The 19,212-nt window shown below is 34.8% G+C and overlaps 1 protein-coding gene across 1 annotated transcript in view; it reads right to left on the reverse strand.

Moving 5' to 3' along the window:
• Positions 1–1,892: 1,892 nt before the first annotated feature.
• Positions 1,893–19,212, reverse strand: part of LOC104280506 (importin-11-like) — a gene marked incomplete at its 3' end in the record, with an annotated part of 32,004 nt that continues 14,684 nt past the window's right edge. Inside the window, exons 8-20 of the mRNA XM_009878173.1 lie at positions 18,276–18,468; positions 17,176–17,328; positions 16,638–16,681; positions 15,677–15,767; positions 14,184–14,231; positions 13,448–13,553; positions 9,289–9,415; positions 8,142–8,175; positions 7,921–7,961; positions 6,718–6,834; positions 5,246–5,359; positions 3,235–3,350; positions 1,893–1,969 (exon numbers count right to left, since the gene is read on the reverse strand). Coding sequence (XP_009876475.1) covers positions 1,893–1,969; positions 3,235–3,350; positions 5,246–5,359; positions 6,718–6,834; positions 7,921–7,961; positions 8,142–8,175; positions 9,289–9,415; positions 13,448–13,553; positions 14,184–14,231; positions 15,677–15,767; positions 16,638–16,681; positions 17,176–17,328; positions 18,276–18,468 — 1,261 coding nt within the window. The remainder of the gene's footprint in view (positions 1,970–3,234; positions 3,351–5,245; positions 5,360–6,717; positions 6,835–7,920; positions 7,962–8,141; positions 8,176–9,288; positions 9,416–13,447; positions 13,554–14,183; positions 14,232–15,676; positions 15,768–16,637; positions 16,682–17,175; positions 17,329–18,275; positions 18,469–19,212) is intronic.

Below are 19,212 nucleotides of genomic sequence, written 5' to 3' on the forward strand. Positions count from 1 at the left end.
ATGTTGTGAGGGATGGTGTCAAAGGCCTTATGAAGTTCAGGTAAGCTACATCGACAGCCTTTATCCTCTAAGCAGGTCACCCTGTTATAGAATGAGATTAGATTGGTCAAGCAGGATCTGCCCTTCATGAATCCATGTTGACTGGGCCCGATCGCCCTGTTGGCTTTTAATTGTTCTGTGATGGCTCTTGAGATTATTCATTCCAAAAATCTCATGCATAAACCTTCTATCCCTCTCTCCTCACTCTTTCAGTTCAACCATGCTGACCTCTAACAAGACACTCTACTCTTTCTGAAGGACTTAAACATGGAGCAGTTAAAGACAACAGAAAAATAGCTAGATGACCTGTATATTAGAGTAATTCCACTCAGTAGGTATAAATTCAGAAAATAAAGGTCAGGAAGTACATACTCCTTACCCTGTATTTTAAATAAAATCATTTTTTGGAGCACCTTGTTGCTAGTTCTCCACCCTGCTCCAAAAGACATAGGTAAGGCAGTCATCTACTCAGAACTGCCCTTCATAAGCCTGTTTGAAGAATCACCTTATGGAAAATCGATGAAGCTTTACTGTACTCCTTGCTCTACCAGCATCATACAGCAGCTTTCACTTTTTAGAGCAAGGAACACTGTATTGAGGATATTTATTTTCCAAAAGAGATAATCAGTATTCTCCAAGATTCTTTCATAAAATAAGGAAATCGTTACAAGTCTAGAATATTCCTGAATAGCTCCACCTTTTGGTAGAAGAGTATACTAATGTTTCCATTCATAATCATCTTTGCCCTGGGAAGTATTGCTTGATGACTAGGGAAGACAGGGTGGGGAGAAAACACAAATAGAAAACGTAAACAAGCCACAAATACAGAGTATTTCTGAATTTAACTTAAGCACATCAGCAGTGTGACACAACTGTGAAAATCACATTTTTTGTATAGTGCAAGCGTCCTGTAGCAGACACTATTTACTATCAACGCAGAACAAGGAGAAAGGGTAGCTGTGTAGATACAAAGTGGAATCGTAAATAATTGGCAGCCACAGAACGTAAGAGGTAGCTCTGGATTTAAATACTAGTTAGATACTAAATCCACTACACTATTTTCCTGAGCAGCTTTGTCATTAGAAGATCTAGAATACACAGAGAAAAAACAGAAGGTGTCATCTTGCATATACCCACCATGATGTAACTTTCTATTGACTTATAATCAGAATACAATATTAAGTGCCAGGCCAGAAAACACCACTTAAAAAGCTAACTTCAGCAATTTTATAAACACATTTCTCTAGAACAGAAAACCATTTGGTATATTAGCTCCACAACCTACAAAAATACAGGTAAAGATTTCATTAAACAAAAATATATTTATGTAATAAAATTAAGTGACAAAATTTCCATACTCCCATTAATTACAAAGCAAAAGCATTCTAAATTTGGTATTTCATAAGCATTGAATTTTAATCTTAATTATTAAGTTTGTATTTTGTCAACAAAGTGAAACTACTGCTTTTGATTTCAGTGCTGCTTTACTAATATGTGTATAGACATACTTCCATATGTCCATATGTCTCCTTGAAAACAGACTACATAATTATTAACTGAATAACTGGAAAGCCAATAATAAAAACTTTGCTTCTTCATACTAGAAATCATCATTCCGGTAATAAGCAGAAACAGGAAAGCACACTATATAACCAATATCACTAAAACTCAGCATATTTGGCATCTAATTTCAGGAACTTGTTAAAAAAAAGTCTGAAGTGAATAACTGAAATTAATTTTATCTTTCAGGTAGAAAGCAATTTAATTTTTTTAAAGAGAACTAAAGCAAGCAGATACAAGCAGCAGCAAAAAAAATGTTTAAATAACAGAAATTTTATTAATAAAAGACTTACCAAGAAGGGGAGACATGTTCTGAAATATTCTCAGGAGCTCAGGTGTAAGGCATGGACTATTCTCTAATGTCACTAACCTAAGAACAGATTAAACATTTCAGATGACCTATGAATAATATCGAGCAAACATTTTGACAGATGTAAATCACTGTAACTTCTAGTAACCATTTATATAATTCTTAAATAACGTGCAGCAATTACTTGAATCACACTTCAGCAATGCACTCATCAGTATAGGCATAGGTCTTGCTAAGGCAGGAAAAGAAAGAAAAGACATGCTACTATCTTTATGAAAAGACAATGTAACCTCCCAAATGCAGCAGTGAGAATGTCAACTTAGGAGCTCAGAGAAGGTAGGTAGGGAGTAATATTCATAGTCTAAGGACAATGCATGTAGCAGTCTATAGCTTAAAGGAACTGCTGTGGTGGAAACTAGCTCGAATCTTTAAATTATTTTTCTACTTTTTTTTTTTTTGAGGTCTGAAATGCATTGATTTCCACACATAAAAGCATGTGTTCGGCACTGAATGTAACAATTTAAAATTCTTGAGGTTTGAAAACAGGTAGCTATAAATTACATTCATACAATACATTCCACAACACGTTCCAGTTTGTTCCTAGATCTTACGTGTGGGATTACTGTATTTAAATTACATTTCTGACTATGTAAGTATCTTAGTTGTTTTGCTCTTGGTTCAAGAATCCACCAGTCTGAACTGTCTCTAGCAGCTCTTGACTTTGTAACTTCTACATTTTATACCTGTAAGCCCACTACCTCTCCCAGAAACCAGCTCTGAGAATTACTGAGGCACTGTGCTCCCGAAGCCAGGCACATCAAATTGTTAGTTCAGCATGCACATAATAGTGAGTGTAGACTGTGTCTTCCTGTTCATTATCAAGGGGGCCGGTTAGCTGAGTCAGTAGAGCGTGGCGCTAACAACGCCAAGGTCGCGAGTTCGATTCCCGTTCGGTCCCCATGGGTTGCCTGATCTAGTCGAGAGGTGGTGTCCCTGGCGGCAGGGAGGCTGGATTAAAATGATCTCTAAGGTCCCTTCCAGCTTAGGCCATTCTATGATTCATGATCACAAATGAACTCTATCTCACTATCAACTGCCTGAAAATGAATTATCTACTCAGTTACTCTTAATCATGGTTCTTTTATTAACTTCCTAACCTCATCTCTTCCAAGAAAAAGTATGATATAGGTGATATTAAGGTAAGATAACAAGAATATATGAATTCTTAACACAGCAAAAGTTTTGTTTGTTTGTTGTTTGGTTTTTTTCCTGGGGATACAAAAATTACATTTTTATAAATAAAAACTGATAAAGAACATTCTTACCACAACTCTAAACCATCTTCCAGAAGATAAACGTGTGGAGGCTGAGAAACATCTGTACTTAGCTGAATAACTGGAAGTAGAAAAGGATAGAGATTTTTGCTGTCTGCTCCCAGTCCCTATGAAAGTAAACAGAAAATGTAAAATAGTTCAGAAACCTCAAATCAAACAGTTCAACAATAGCATTGAAAAAGGTCTGTGATGCTGTTCTATTAGCATACAGTAAACATGAATTCAAGAAATCAAAGGATGAAATTGTATTCACTTCCTACAACAGTATTCTGATAGTCCTGAGTTTTCTCTCAGCATGTTTTGACAAAATTACAGAGGTTTTTTTGATAACAGGTAGCTCATCAATGGTCTGCAAGAAAAAGATGACAAAGAATACACATTCGTAAAAACACTCACTGGTCATTCTCTTTGTGTGAAAAACTACAGCTCTAACAAAGATTAAATGACTGAATCCTGAATAAAATGTTTCAAACATCAAGAAAACGTTTACTCTTTGGACTTTACCTCATACTACGTATTTTGACATATTGTAAGAATGAAGAGATGGGTTTGTCTTCACTGCTACACAAAGATTCACAGACTGATTACAGTGATCTATTTTCAAATGATCCACGATCCATACACAAATATGTCTTCCCAAGAATGAAGAGTAAAGCTTTTTACCCAGTAATCACTTAATAAGAAAACCTACATTTTAAAAATAAGCTAAAGGCAACTATATTCAAAACTAATAATAAATTAGAATTAATCCTAGAAAACGTAGAGGAAATCTTAACACGGGAACTATGTATTTTATAATATTACTAAAGAGAACTGAGGCTACGTGAATGCTGGCTTTGCATAATTACTATAATTTTAAACTTAACAGTTTCCAAATATTTCATGTTTTTAAATCAAGTTTCTTAACAGAACTATTTATTTATTTAAACAAATTTGTCTTAAAAGATAAACAATCCTCCATAAATGTATCTAATCTCTTTGTGTCCACCTATATTTCTTGGCCTCCACAGGGGCCAGTAACAAGAAGTTACAAAATATTTTTCTTGTGAAAACACACTTTTCTCGCCATGTAAACTAGTTCCATTACTAAAAAGAACCCTAATTTTTCCTTTAATTGCAATGTCTATTTGTTCATCTCACACTTCCTTTCCACTGTTAAGCATTACAATGCTATCCTTAGTAACACGTTTCCACAAGTACAAGATTGCCTGCATATTCAGTCTGCTCCTGTATGGACACTGGCCTATAGGCTACAAGTACTGCTCTTGATCTCTGCTAGTCCTAGTCCATCCTTAAAGGAATGTAATGGTAAAAATGATAACAACAAAAAGGGTTGGAATTCTAGATAAACAAGATGAGCCACAGCCAGCCAATGCCAACTACAGCCCTGAGAGACGTTAAACCTAACAGTTATGATTTCAACAAGAAATATTTGATGCTAACCCGGATTAAAATGAACACTGAAAGGACAAAGTCGAACTTGTGGTGGCCTGTGTCTTGGCTTGTGATTTAAGAATGGCTCACCTTTCTATAACGATTGCAACCCAAGCAGAAATTCCACATGTCTGGGAGCTGAATGGAAAGCAATAGAGAAACATATGTGCCAACACTACAGAATTAAGCTTGAACCACACATGTCTGTAAAGAGGAGACTGATAATCCTAACACTGGCTGGGAAACACTGGAAGCCAGAACAAGCTCTTTCATGTAGACTAGGAAGTCACTAAAGGAGGTTCAATTCCAAGACTAGAAAACTAAAACCTTCCAGAACACAACCAAATCTGCCTAGAGAACTGCTTTTACTGAACAAGCCCCTGAAAACAAAGTTAAGTGCTTAATAGTAGCCATGTTTACCTCCACTAGCAGAGACCTGTGTCTTTATTACAGGATCAAAACCAAAATGCACTTCACATATATACACATACACAGACAGAAAACATGTAGGCACATCTGTGAAAGAATGGTAGGAGATACTGATGACGACATTTACATGATCTCTTACCTGGACAAGATGGATTAGGGTGGTTAGAATGGCACATCGTAGCATATTGTGCTCCTCACTCTGTTTCCAAAGGAGTGGTAAATACTGAACCAGGCATCCTACATACGGTCGTATCTGAAGTTCAGAACACAAAGTTGTTTCTTAATGGGTAAAACAAAGCCACTAATTTATCCCAAGCATAGTTGCTGAAATATTGAAGAGCTACTTTTGCCACAGTAAAAATACAGTTTGCTTTAACTTACTCCTCTTTTCTCTTTCTAAAACATCACATAACAAGATCTCTGACTGAAGTAACTTGTGAGTGCACAGTGGCTTAAACCAAACATATTAAAGGTAACACTTATACACAGCATTCAGGCTTAATTTGATTAACAAATATATTTTCATATTAATATATTGCTTACTTAGACATAATTCCTAAATAACAGCATCCTTTAAGAGGATAAGAAACGGTTTTTGGTAGCTCTTTTTTTTTTTTTTTCACTACTGAATAACCTCTGAGGTTACTCATCCTTCGAGCGGGAGTTCAACTACCTAACTTCCAGAGGCTTGCCTCAACCTAATTTTTTTCTATGATGCTCTAAAATACAAAAAGATTATTCTATTTGTCTTATAAAGTATTTAGTTAGGAATTAACCTGAACAGACTCAAAGGTTTTTTCAACTTTTTTTTCCTGATGCTTCTCTATCTACCTGATCTAAAATACAGGGAAATCTGTTATCATGTTGCCTTTTGCTAAAAGAGACAATTAAGAAAGCTTCATTTGGCTCTCAGACAGAAGAAAGTGGTATAAAAAGATAATAAGCTCAAAACAATTATTTCTGTCTTTTTTACAGCAATAGTGCACAAAAGCCAACACAACAGACAAAAGCAGTCAACAATTCATCTTAAATCTGCAAACACATCTTCAATTTCTTTATACATAAGCTAAAGAATATTTAATACTTAAATGAAGTACTGAAAATTAATAATGTGAACTTCAAACTTTTCATGCAGCTAAGGAGAGTGCTGCATAGGCAACCGTAATCCACATTAGTGCCAATGAGACTACAAATTTAACCATACAGTCCCTAGAAGTATGAAGCACTTTGTCCCCAAAAGTGTATTTTTAATTTTAAGATTTAATAAAATACTAGTTCAGATATAAGATGAGACTATTGGAATAAATTACAATTATAAGAAAATTGCAAGAAATCCAGATAAGCAGTGAAGGTCTTTCCATACTCTAAAAGATGGGTCAATACAAAAAATACATAGTAAATAAAACTAACTGAGCAGACCATTTTACAAAAAAAGATGAGAATTGAGAAGCAAAAAGTGAACTCGGGAATCCAATCAATACAGGCATCTACCATAACAATAACTAGTCTATTAATTGATCAGTGCTACATTTGTAAAAGCCAAAAACCATGAAATCCTCCTCTATGTTTTGAGCATCAAATTGATACTGAAATATATATAAAATAAAATACCTGCATATGAACTCTTTCTATCACACAAGAGAGAACATGAAGAACATGCATTTTGGTGTCACATTGTGTTACTTCCTGAAGTAGCTGAAAGAGCAGTGTAAACATGGATTCCAGATACTAAACAAAACACAAACAATGTATTAGACACCTACGACCTCTGAAAGACACTTGAAGTGTGCAAAATGTTGCTCTTCCATTTGGAAAAATGCACACTTGCCAGTCACTGCCTAAACAAGACAAAAAAGATCAGATACGCTTTCATGTAACAATTCAAATGTTTTGTGTTTTGTAAGTGGAAATAACACCTTCACAGATAAAAATACTACAAAGCAGAAGGCCATCCCTCCAGGAACAGTACAGTGTAGATGCATTCTGCATTTTTGTTTTGTTCATTCCCTAGAGACAGAAGTAATAATCAAATGAGAAGAGAAAGCACCTGCTGAATTCGAGTAATCATAATAAATCTTAGCTGTATTTTTAGCCAACGTTTCATCGCTTACTTAATGACAACAGTAATGGGCACTGTAAAGAATACAAATATAGGAGGCTAAAAAATTCTGGTTTTAGGAACTATTTTAACCACACAATTATATTTGTGCGAAACAGCAGGTTAGAAAGTACTGTGTGAAATAGGCATACTGGAAAGTCGCATTAGTGTGGATACATATTTGTTAAAGACAACACTGATATTGTCTTAGCATGAAAAAAATATCATCTGGTAACATACAGTGCATATATATATATATATATTATTAAATATAATGCTAGAAAGTTTTAATAGTCATAAGAGAATCAAAGAATCATTTAGGTTGGAAAAGACCTTTACGATCATGAAGTCCAACCCTAACACTGCCAAGTCCAACACTAAACCATGTCACTAAGTACTACATGTGGTCCAGAACCAAACACAGTATTCAAGCGCGGCCATGCTAAAAGGTTTTTAATTGTCTGTCTGTATATTGCACATTAGCAACCTTAACAGCAACATGATGAGTCTTCACATGTTTTGGCCTACAAACACACAAAAAAACCCCCTAATCAAAATACATACGTACATATGCACTGATTACTAAATAGTGCAGTTTAAAATGAAACTGGAAATTATTTTCTTCCTGATATAAAATGAAGTTGAAAAATACTTTTCCCTGCTTTCTTCTATGGATCTACCTGCTCATCAGAATATGCCCATATAAATGCTCTTACCGGTAAGAACTGGTCAGTGCTGAACTCAAAATCATCTACAGGTAAACAATCATTAAGGAAACAAATTACAGATTGCAAATGAAAATAAGACTCAAATAAGCAAATATTCCACGGATACACAAAAATTATAATGTGAAGACTTTGGTAGTAAGTTTACAATTGTTAATTTTCCAGTAACTGAATTAAAAACTAATCAAATGTCTTTGGCAGCAAAAGGATATTTAACTTCAGTGTCGTAGCTGTCTCAATGCGGACCTGACAGAGAGAAGCCAAGGAGCATCATGTATACAACCACTGAACATTTTGATTATCAACTGCCCTGACTATCTGACAATATCAAATCAGTTGCCATTTCTGCAATTGAATCATTCTATCTGTTCTATCATCCTCTAAGAAATATCATTAGTTCAACTCAAACATCTTCATTTTCTTTCAGTTTAGTACCCTGCAGATTTTATTTGGCATTGCTGAAGTGGTCTTACCTGGAGAAACCACCCAGCCAAAACCTTCATGAAGGTCAAGAAAAAATTAGACAAGAAGATATCTAGCAATATCTAGAACTTTTGCAATAGACAATGATTTTAACCTGGGATTATCTCATGGCTTGCTGTCACTCATAAAGCACAGAATCAGATAATCTCAACACAGTAGCATGTTCTTCCCCGGTAGATATTCAGATGCTCAGAAAGTATTAAGTGAAAATAGTCACAACACTGACACAGAAACACATCCTGGTCTGCTAAAGCATCTGGAATCACAGAAATAACTGTTATGACTGCCAATTATTATTATTTAACTAATAAACTAGCTAAGTATATTTGTTGTCTGCTAGGTCTGTTTGTTTAAAAATAAAACCAAAATAATCATAAAACTAGCTTCTCAACTCCACCTCACAATAGTCAATTGAAATTGTAGCTTAAAACCACAGAATTGTACCCAATCATCATAGCAAGCAATGTCATTTATCATATTCTGCTAGCAGATAATTATGCCAATGCTTAAATAACACTGTATACGGCAGGGACTAATCACAAAATAACCCTGTTTTATCTATAGAAAGTACTAATTTGTTTATAAATTTTTTATCTGAAGACACTGCACAACTCTGTTCTTGCAAATAACAGATAGTCACTATTTTTATTCCCTTTCCCACTGCAGTCATCACCAAGCAAACATCTTAAGGGCCTGTTACATGCCTATAATCTTATTGTTCAACAGCTCCACGACACAACAGACTTGAAAGTGTGAAGTCATGAAATTCTCAAATTAGTTTACATACAAATGAAATTAAATGAAATCGGTGTAGTATTTACGTTTCATGTGTGTTTCCAGAACAAATGTGTAACCCAAAACATTACTTATACTTACGACTAAGTCCTGGTCTTGAAGCAAGTTACGAATAGCCTCATATAACACAGGTCTCAAGTCTGATTTGAATTTTACAGAAATCCACTGTCCAATCAGCCAGATTACTCGTCGGCGTATTGGTTTATATCTTTAAAAGTAGAGAGAAAAAAAATGCACTCATTAACTCATTATACTTTCTGTTCTAAAATACTGTGATGAAAAAGAAAACTAAGAATCACTAGGAAAAACATTATTCCCTGCAACAATTATTAAAATATTTAGTTCATCAAGACCAACTTTAGAACTTTAGTGCAGAAATATTTTTCTTCAAAATTCTTCACTAGAAGCCTCAGGAAATATCAATTCAGTCTGAAAAAGACAACTTTCATCCTACTCTTGAAGGTCTCACTAGAGATACAGTTTATTCTGCACACAGTACATCAATAAAAAACTAAAAATAAATCTTACTTCATTACTGCCATCATTTCGTCTACTGCTTTCATCAGTTTCCAGCAATTTTCTTGACCTTGCCTTTAATGCTCAAATTTTTAGGTCAGATACAATGCAACCTTAAGTACAGCATTACAGTTACTGCCAGAGTATTTCACGTTATTAGGCTACAACTATTCTCAGACAGAACTGACACAACCTAATTGTGGACCACTGCCACAACACAGGCACAAATCAAGCAGCTTTAGAGTCCATGGAGAGAAGTAAGAACGAGAACAACAGTGAGCTAAATTGCCTAATGCAAAGACTGAGAAAACCACTCCATAGACCTGCTATTTTTCTCCACTCATTATAAACACTAGTCAGGAAGAATAGCTCAGATTTAACTGTTTAACTTGTAGACACGGGAAGGTAGGGAAGATGAACCCTATTTACAGAATTTGAACTAACAAATTGTTCTGCCCTGTTATCCTAGATGTAGTTGTTATTTGATGAATTCCTGCCTTGTGGGCCATCAAGACAGCAATTTATACTGAAATTATTGAGGCTTCTTTACACTGAATAAACATGATCCATGAAATGTTCCCATGACCATGAAATAACTAACAAAGCAAACCTTCAGAGAACACAAAAGTTGTGGAAGTCACAGTCCAATAGACTGGAACACAAAGCTAATGAGGAATAACATTCCACTATTGCCAGAGATTTAGTGAGTGACAGTAAAATGTGAACGACCCATGCCAAAGCATGACTTACACAGGACACTGCCTTACTAATACATCCTCTTGCTTATTCAAGAAGCTGTGATGATATTTTTTTTTTATTCTTAGAATACTCACACCTGATACATAACTTCGTAAAAATGATAATACAAAAATAATAAGATTTTCTTGAGGTTGGCATTGGATAACTTTCTAGCTGCTATTATATAAAGAAAAGTTTTAAATGACATAAATAGATAACCGTCTGCTGACAGCAAGGATTTTCAGCTCTGGAGGTAACTGTTGTACAACCCATCCATCCTACCTGCCCCTTTATATTTTTTTCTTTCTCTCCCAATAGAAAAAAAGACAGCATTCTTTGGAGGTTTTGGGGGTAAGTGTGTCTTTGGGTTTTGTCTGGAGTTTAGATTTTTGGTATTTTTTGTTTGTTTGTTCTTTAAAGGACTGAAGTGCCTAGAAATTCTTCCGCTGTTAAGTCTTCGTATTTGTGGTCCTACATTTTCTACATTCACCACTTCTGGGAAAATCTCACCTCTTATAACATCATTAGCTTTTACATTAAGGACACACACAGACTAAGCAGACTGAGCATGATGGATTTAAATATCATGTGCAGAAAGTGACCATATTCTAAAATAAGGCAGCTTCTGTTTCAATAATCATTGGATTTAAGCAGTCTGGACAGCATTCAGACATTCCCAAGTATCTTAACTTGATACCAAAATACCGATACTTTCTCAGCACTAAAAGTTGTTTTAAGATTAAAAAAAATGGTATTCAGTAAACTATTTTCATGTTACTGAAAAGTTTCTTCTTAATCAGTACAAAACTAAATATTATGGCAAGTGATAAGTTTGGCAATGTAATGTTTCTAAAAATATTTTTAAAATATTTTTTCACTAATCTCTTATTTCTCCTACTGCAATGGCCACGGTTGACAGGCTCACTATCGACAGACAATGAGCTATTCAAAGAAAACTAAACACAGCAAACTCTATGGTCACTGCTGCCATCACATAGGTTTGAGTTACCAAACATGAACCAGTTTGTGAGAAAGCATACTAATTGCCTTGGGACTTTCTGTGAGACAGCAGATCATAGACTACAATCTGCTTTATCTGAACTGAACAAGTATTCCTAAAGCTGTTTTTAAGGCAGCACTCGATCCAAACTACTAGCACCACCTCCCTTACTGCCATTGTGGTCTCCAATGATGATGGCAGTAGAAGCAGGTCAAGCAAACAAGGCTTTAAACTTCTGAACAACTTCTACTGCAAGCTTCTAACCCTACAGCAATTTCATCCTGGGATATCACAAATGCCAACCAAATGGTTAGAACAGGTGCCTTCCTGACTGTAAAAATAATTATATGAACCAAAGATGATATTTGTCAGTTTTACTTATGCTATATGGGTGGATAGCACAAAAATGCCAAAGCCAGTACATGCTTCAGTTACGATGGCAGCTTTGTGCGGAGATCAGTGCTCCTTTTTTCCTGCTCTTCTGACATTTAGCCTAACCACTGACAGATAGCAAGGTGAAAATTAGTGAGAAAAAGAATAAAAACATTAGGAGACTATAGGTGAACAATGGTAACACCTATTCAGTGACTATGAAGTAAGGTTATATATCCAAAAGTACATAATTATTTCTTTTAAAAGTATATTGTAACCAAAAAAGCATTATAATACTTGTAAAGTTTAGCAGAATCTTCCACTCTACATGAAATTGAACTGTATTTGTAAAAGAAGAGTTTGTAACTAGCATTTTGAAATAAAAAAAGCTGGCTAGCAACTCATTTTATGGAAAATTAGTTACAATTTATAGTAGCTCCTAAAGGTATTAACAAACAAGTTAGTTTATATTTTAAATAACGACTACGTCTGGAAAAATGAATTGCAAATGTAGAAGAAGAAACCCAGACAATTCTTCAATGGACATTAGTGTCACTGCTAATGACTCTGATGAGAAAAACAGGACATACTTATTTAGAGTCACGGGTGATTTGCATCTCATTTGATGAGGATTAGCTGTTACTGCCCTTTCCCTGACAGAAGACTGACAGCTTGAGGAACAGGAAGGAACACAGTCTCTTAGTTGAAGAGATGGACTGCTCAGCCTGTACTGAGATGCCAAAGCCGATCACAGAATCACATAATGTCAGGGGTTGGAAGGGACCTCAGAAGCTCATCTAGTCCAGCCCCGCTGCCAGAGCAGGATCACCTACAGTAGGTCACACAGGAACGCGTCCAGGAGGGTTTGAATGTCTCCAGAGAAGGAGACTCCACAACCTCCCTGGGCAGCCTGTGCCAGGGCTCTGTCACACTAACAATGATCTTTCAAAACATCCTATGGTATCCACTAAAAAAAAAAAAAAAAAGTACTCGTGTGTAGGCCACCTAAATGGATCTAAATGAAGGAGATCTTGGTGGGCAGAAAAACCCACGGCAGATGGGCTATATAATACTCTTCACGTAGAACCAGCCTGTAATCATTCACAGTTTACAATACAGTCCAAACCCTTACTTGCCCACTTTATTGCTAGCAAAATTAACTGAAGAGTGCTACAGAAAACTTGCGTTTTAACTAGTGGAAAAGAAGAAATCACTCTTTTGGCTAAGCTACAGTTTTTTGGAGATTAATTTCCACAGACTTCAGATGGACTTTGCCGCCTAAAGGGCTCTGGAGTCTAACAAGGTCTAAATATCTTTCTTTAAATGAGCAAAGTTGGCTGTCCTGGGAAACTTTAGTCAACTCAAATATATATAAGAGGACAGACTTATAATATTTTTACACAATAATTTAAAAAAATGGGAACTGTTAGAAACACTGTCACTTCTGTGACTGTACCAGTTATGTTTAAGTATTTCATACCTCTGCTCATTTAGTGGATATGTTTAAATACTGAGTATTTTTCAAGTCTGCAATTATAAGGCATTCGCTCTTACCAGTTTCGTATCAAAAGTTCATATTTAAATGATGGAGGCATAACAAACCAAGGTGTTTACCTGTTATGAGAAACCTGTAGTTCTGCTAATAGTTGATTTTTAAACCACTGATCAAAATCCACACTATCAAATAGTTCATAAGCAGCCAGTCCAACCGCATTATACACTGGGGAAAAATAATAGTTATGCTTATTGTTTGCTTAAATGTTTTATTTTTAATACTAAAAAATCAGACTAATTTAAGTTTAAAAAAAAACATTTTTGATAACCTGAATATAATAAAGAAAACAAAACTAAAGCATATCTTCTTTCTGAAGAACGATATCAGACCATGGTGAAGGAGGGAACACTGGAGGAAATTTTAGTAAAAGAAAAATATTACAGAAGAAAATTCAGACTTCTGAAAATAGTTAAAAGCCATAAAACAATGAAGAATTATTCTAACATCAAGAATGGTTCCATCAGAGGTCTTAGACAATTCCTTTATTTTGCTATAAAATCTCTTTACTTGTAAAACAGACAGAGTATCTCTATGGAAGCACTGTAGCTTATTTATTTGCAGACAGGAAAGGACAGGACAGTAAGGGAGATCGTCTGTCTGTTTGACAAAAACGCTGAAAATCACTATTTTTACAAAAGCACTTTAAAAAGCAAGACTGATCAGGTGAAAGGAGAAATAGGATTTAGGTCCTACTTTCAAATGTTTTAAAAATGTTTTAAATATAATTTTTAAGAACCCAAGCACATACATAGAAGCAACTCTATTACTTCAAAGGTAAAGAAAAAATTAATTTACCAGCATCTTTTATCAGTATAGCACTGCTATCTTCCATGTTGGTAGATCCTACAAGACAAAGTTAAAGAAGAAAAAAGTAATGAAAACACGGAACACAAGAAACATTGCGCTTACATACTTTAAATAAGCATACTCTGATCCAAGACGGCTTTGCTACTTTTGTTTTATTTAAGGTTCAGTTATTTTCATTTTGGTACTTTCTTCAGTGAATATACTAAAAGCAAATCCCCGTTTTCATAACATATTTTTGAGTTCTTCAGGTCTGAATAGTTTTAACAGCAATATGCAAGTAAGTCAGAAACGTATTTTAAAGTAACAGACTTGAAAACGGCTGAAGACAATCAACCATGCGGTACTACTTCCAACACATTCCTAGACTTAGTTCCTATATACTCTCTATGTGTGTCCACATGCTCTTACAATGTAAGTAAAGATTTTCAAAAATCTTAAGAATTAACGAATTCTTAATAACATCTATTACTCCAACAGTAACGTCAAGCTGAAATATGCAGAAATGGCTAATAAGGGCTTCAGAGGGAAAAAAAGCACACACACATACCTGTTAGCATGAAAGTATTAACTTCCACAATTTTTGGAAAACAAAATAAATGTCAGCTCTGTTGTAAAGAATCTTTTACCTTTCCCAGTAACTCATCAAGCCATCCTCAAACTTTCGTACGTAAAGCATTTTATGAAGTGATTCTGTGAAGTCTGCAGTCACCCACAGAAAATGAGTATTTATTTCTGTTTAATAGAATGTACTGATAAATTCTGCTAAGTTCAAATAGAAAATATTGTAAAACAGGTAAGATACAACCTGGGGAAACAGCCTAAGCTGAAATGACAGGGAAAACAAAGTGGCAGCTACCATTCATTATCTTTCATAGCCACTACAAAACTCTAATATGGGGGCAAAGAATTATAAAATAGAACAGGAAGGAAACATGAATCATTCCTCAGTCTATGAATACTTCAGTATTCATACAGCAAAACATATATTTTTAAGCAGATTCTTCACATTTGGAAAGTCCTCTACTCTCCAAAATGACAGCATAGCTTGAACTTTTCAATTAATTTTTTCCCCGGATTTTTGCAGAGACACAGAAATACAGTAAACTGCCTTGCAACACTTCAACAGCAAGTTCTCAGCGAAAAAAAAAAAAACATCTACAGAATTTAAGCTTGTTGACCACTTTCAAGAAACCCTGAAACCTCATGAAAGTAAAATTCCTTGATCTTTGACAGCCATCTACAATAGTTATGACAAAAAGTAGAGAAACCTTAGCATTTCCTCTGTGTAGATACACAATGTATTTTCTCTACGGTAGGTTTAAAAATAATTGGAAAATATTAACATGACCATTGAAAAACACAGTGTGAGTGCAACATATAAAATTGTTTTAACAGTTAAAGGTGAAACTGTTTAATAGTTGTCAAAAGCAAAAGTAAAGAATTCTACAATTTAGAGATCCTTTACTTTTTCAAGAACTTACCTTGTAGACTGTGAACCATTTCTAAAAGCACAGGGCTAAGAATCTGATTATATTCATGGAAAATATCAATAAAAAGAACTTCTGTGCATGGCTGTAAAATTAAAAGATCTGGTTTAGAATCTATCAAAAAAAAAGCAATTAAAATAGTTTTTAAGTGCTGAATGCCTTGTACCAAATGCCACAATTTAAAATGCAATACACTGTAGTAAAATTATTATTACATGAAATACCATTCTTTCTACAATACAGTAAGCTTAACTCAGGCGTTTGATAGCTGCATCTGTATCAGTCACTTCTGCAGTAAAACAACAACAGATCTGTGGAGTGAAATATCTGGTGTTGGGGAGCCACTGACCAGTGTAGGTATGTAATGGTTTCTTTCTGGATTAGCTCTAGCTGAGTCATCTGGACTGAACACTCATTTGCACCTCGAACGCTAGATGCATAGGGTTGGTTTTTTTAGTTTCAAAACGAAAGTAACCCAGTAAATAAACTTTGAGATCTCTCTGCAAAGCAGAATACAGCAATGATAGCTGGGAGATTTACTACAACAACATACTTCTGATCTGAACTAGAACGCTAATATAGATGCATCTGAAAATTTTTTTCTTCCTCATGACTATTAATTAAGTCATAAATGATCAGTTACCAGTTTAAAGAAAAGAACTTCTACTGGGTTTAATCACCATCAGATACCACACAATACAAATGCTGACCACACAATACAAATGCAAACTCCTTTTCCCTCCCTCCTAAAATATGAAGTGCATTGTTTCCAGTGGATTTTAGCATGATTGAACACTGACAAAGGAACAAAGTTAATTTATACTAATCCTAATGAGATCTTTTTTTTAAGGCCCAAGTTTATCTTTCCACCAAACATCATCTCTCTTGGCCACCAGACTATCAAGAAATGAATCCACAAATGTCAAATGGTTTTCTTTCAAATTGCAACACTTACTCTGAGACTGTACTTCCAAGAATCTCCTCCTGTCTCTTCTACAGCTATTATTTCACAAAGAAAAATAAAAGTATTATTTCAGCTATGGTTCAAATAAAGTTTACTATTTAGATATGTGGGTATCAGACTACTGAGAAATCTCTTGTCTGGATAACAAGCTCTAGAGGGAATATTTGTACACATTAACAAGACTGCAGAAAATAAAACAGTCAATACATCTGTAAGCAGTTTGTGGAAGCAACGTGGCTATGAAACTCTGATACCAATATCTAAACCTGCGGAAGGATCATGTTTTATCTTTTAGGGGCCCAGTTAGCTCAGCTGGTTGAGCATGGTGCTGATAACACCAAGGTCATGGGTTCGATTCCCATTTGGTCCCCATGTGTTGCCTGGTCTAGTTGAGAGACGTCCCTGTCCATGACAGGGAGGTTGGATTAAATGATCTCTAAGGTCCCTTCCAGCTTAGGCCATTCTATGATTCTATGACGATTCTATGATTCTAAACAAACTGCAACCAACTATACAACACATTTCTTACTGAAGCCTTCTGGGTCCTCTTCCCACATGGTTAATTCTTCCTCTGTCAGCAAGAAATAGTGAGAGACTAATCTCCGACATATTTCCATTAGTGTTGGATATGTAAAAAATGCTGTCTTAATCTTATGTGCTTCAAGAGTTTCAGGACTGCTATCTGAAATAAAGCATAGAAAATTCCAAATTTCAGTTAAGTGTCTTAATGATCAAACAGTAGCCTAGTCAAATTAGAAAGAAAGCCATGGATAAGAAATTTTTATCCTCAGAGAAAAACAAAAATATACATTTTCATGGCAGACTATCAGGTGGTACTTTTTAAAGCAAGCTAAACTCCCAAATTCATCTGTTTTTAAGAGGAGTTCAGTAAAAGCACAATTAGACTGAAGGATCATTAGGGCTTCATAAAGAATTTATAATGTTTTTCAGCTACTATGTAGATGAAAAGAAAAACTGTTTACCTACTGCTTCTGGTATTTTTTATTTCTTTAGCATTGCTGAATTTAAAACCCCACACAAGCTCAAAGAAAATTTCATTTATACCTATACAGTAAATTTATCCAACTACTATCTTAAAAGTAACTTGGGTTTTAGGAGTTAATATTGGTTAAAGAAAGCAGCAATAAAACCAAACAATGTATGCTGTAAAACACAAACACATTACATCAGTCAAATTAAAAAAATAAATTTTCTTTTTTTTTTAATCACCTTGTTGTCAGAAAAATAAGTAATACACTTGTGTCAGAATGCACTATCTTATCAAACATTTCTCAAGGGGAAGATGAAACAAACCATTTGATGAAAATAACCCAAACTTCATACTTTATTACTTTTTATCATTATTTCACGGAAATCTAAAACAACCAACAAAGAAAAGACATTGACAGTCTTTGTGTATTTAAAATTACTTTAGTAAGTGAATCTCTATATATACTTATACTTTAGCCATAAAAATAAGATTTATCAACACGGAGACAGATGCACACATTGCTAACTATTAGCATATTAAGTGCTTCAAAAGAATGTCTTAAAGGAGTTTTACTGTTGGGAACAACTAGCAGTATGTTTCAAGATATAAAAAATATTTTTAATAAGTAGCAGCAGTACCTTCAATATTTTTGGATGGCTTGTACGCATAATTTTTTACAATCATCTTAATGAGATTCATGCACTGTACAATAAACCGTTCAAATACAATTCCTTCACCAGCCTCTGTGAAAACATAGCTTACAGCAAACTCCAATGACCGCTGTATCAAAGGGGTGAATGAAAATGGATGTTGATCCAGGAAGTCCAAGAGCTAAAATTAAGGAAGTAGAGAAGCAAGAAAGAGAAATCAAACCACTTTCTCTGCAAGTGTTATGAAATCCTTTCATTAACTGGTTATCAAAAACAAGTGGCAATTTCTGTGAAATTGTAGAGAAGAAAACTGAACACAGACAGGAAATTAGGAACAGATCAGTATCAATGACTAATGAAGCGTTACTTTGCCCTGAAATCCTTGATTCATCTTCAGAATTACCTTTTAAGTTTAAAGAACAGTACCCATTTTCAACTGGACCACTTTGCCAGCAACACAGTATATAATACTTATCAGCCACACTTAAAATGCTGACCATTTTGACAGACAATTAATCTCTATTAAAATTATTCTATGATGGAAGTAACTTTTTATTCCTTTTTCTCCTCCTCCACTGCAGTACAAAACGCTTGATTCTTCAGCCTAGCTCTTCAAAGTAGTGACACAGAATGCATTAGTCAGTTATTTTAATCTTCTCTACTACTGCAAACAGACTGACTTAATTCTTGCATCTGAATTTCTACAGGTAGTAGACTAACTATTAATTAATTCTGTTTTCAGGTCTATGAAAAAAATGCACATGCGTGCTTCACTTTGCTTGTTAGTCCAGTCTAAGAAGTACTATGACAAAGACTAAAAATGTTGGGTCAGAGCACATTTAGTTCAACTTTGGTGAACCTGACAGGTGTCCCCCACTTCTGATAACAAGCCTGAATATTTAAATAAGATGCACGTCAGATAGAA

The sequence above is a fragment of the Apaloderma vittatum genome, unplaced genomic scaffold (genome assembly GCF_000703405.1).
Source record: "Apaloderma vittatum isolate BGI_N311 unplaced genomic scaffold, ASM70340v1 scaffold22311, whole genome shotgun sequence".
Taxonomy (NCBI): Eukaryota; Metazoa; Chordata; class Aves; order Trogoniformes; family Trogonidae; genus Apaloderma; species Apaloderma vittatum.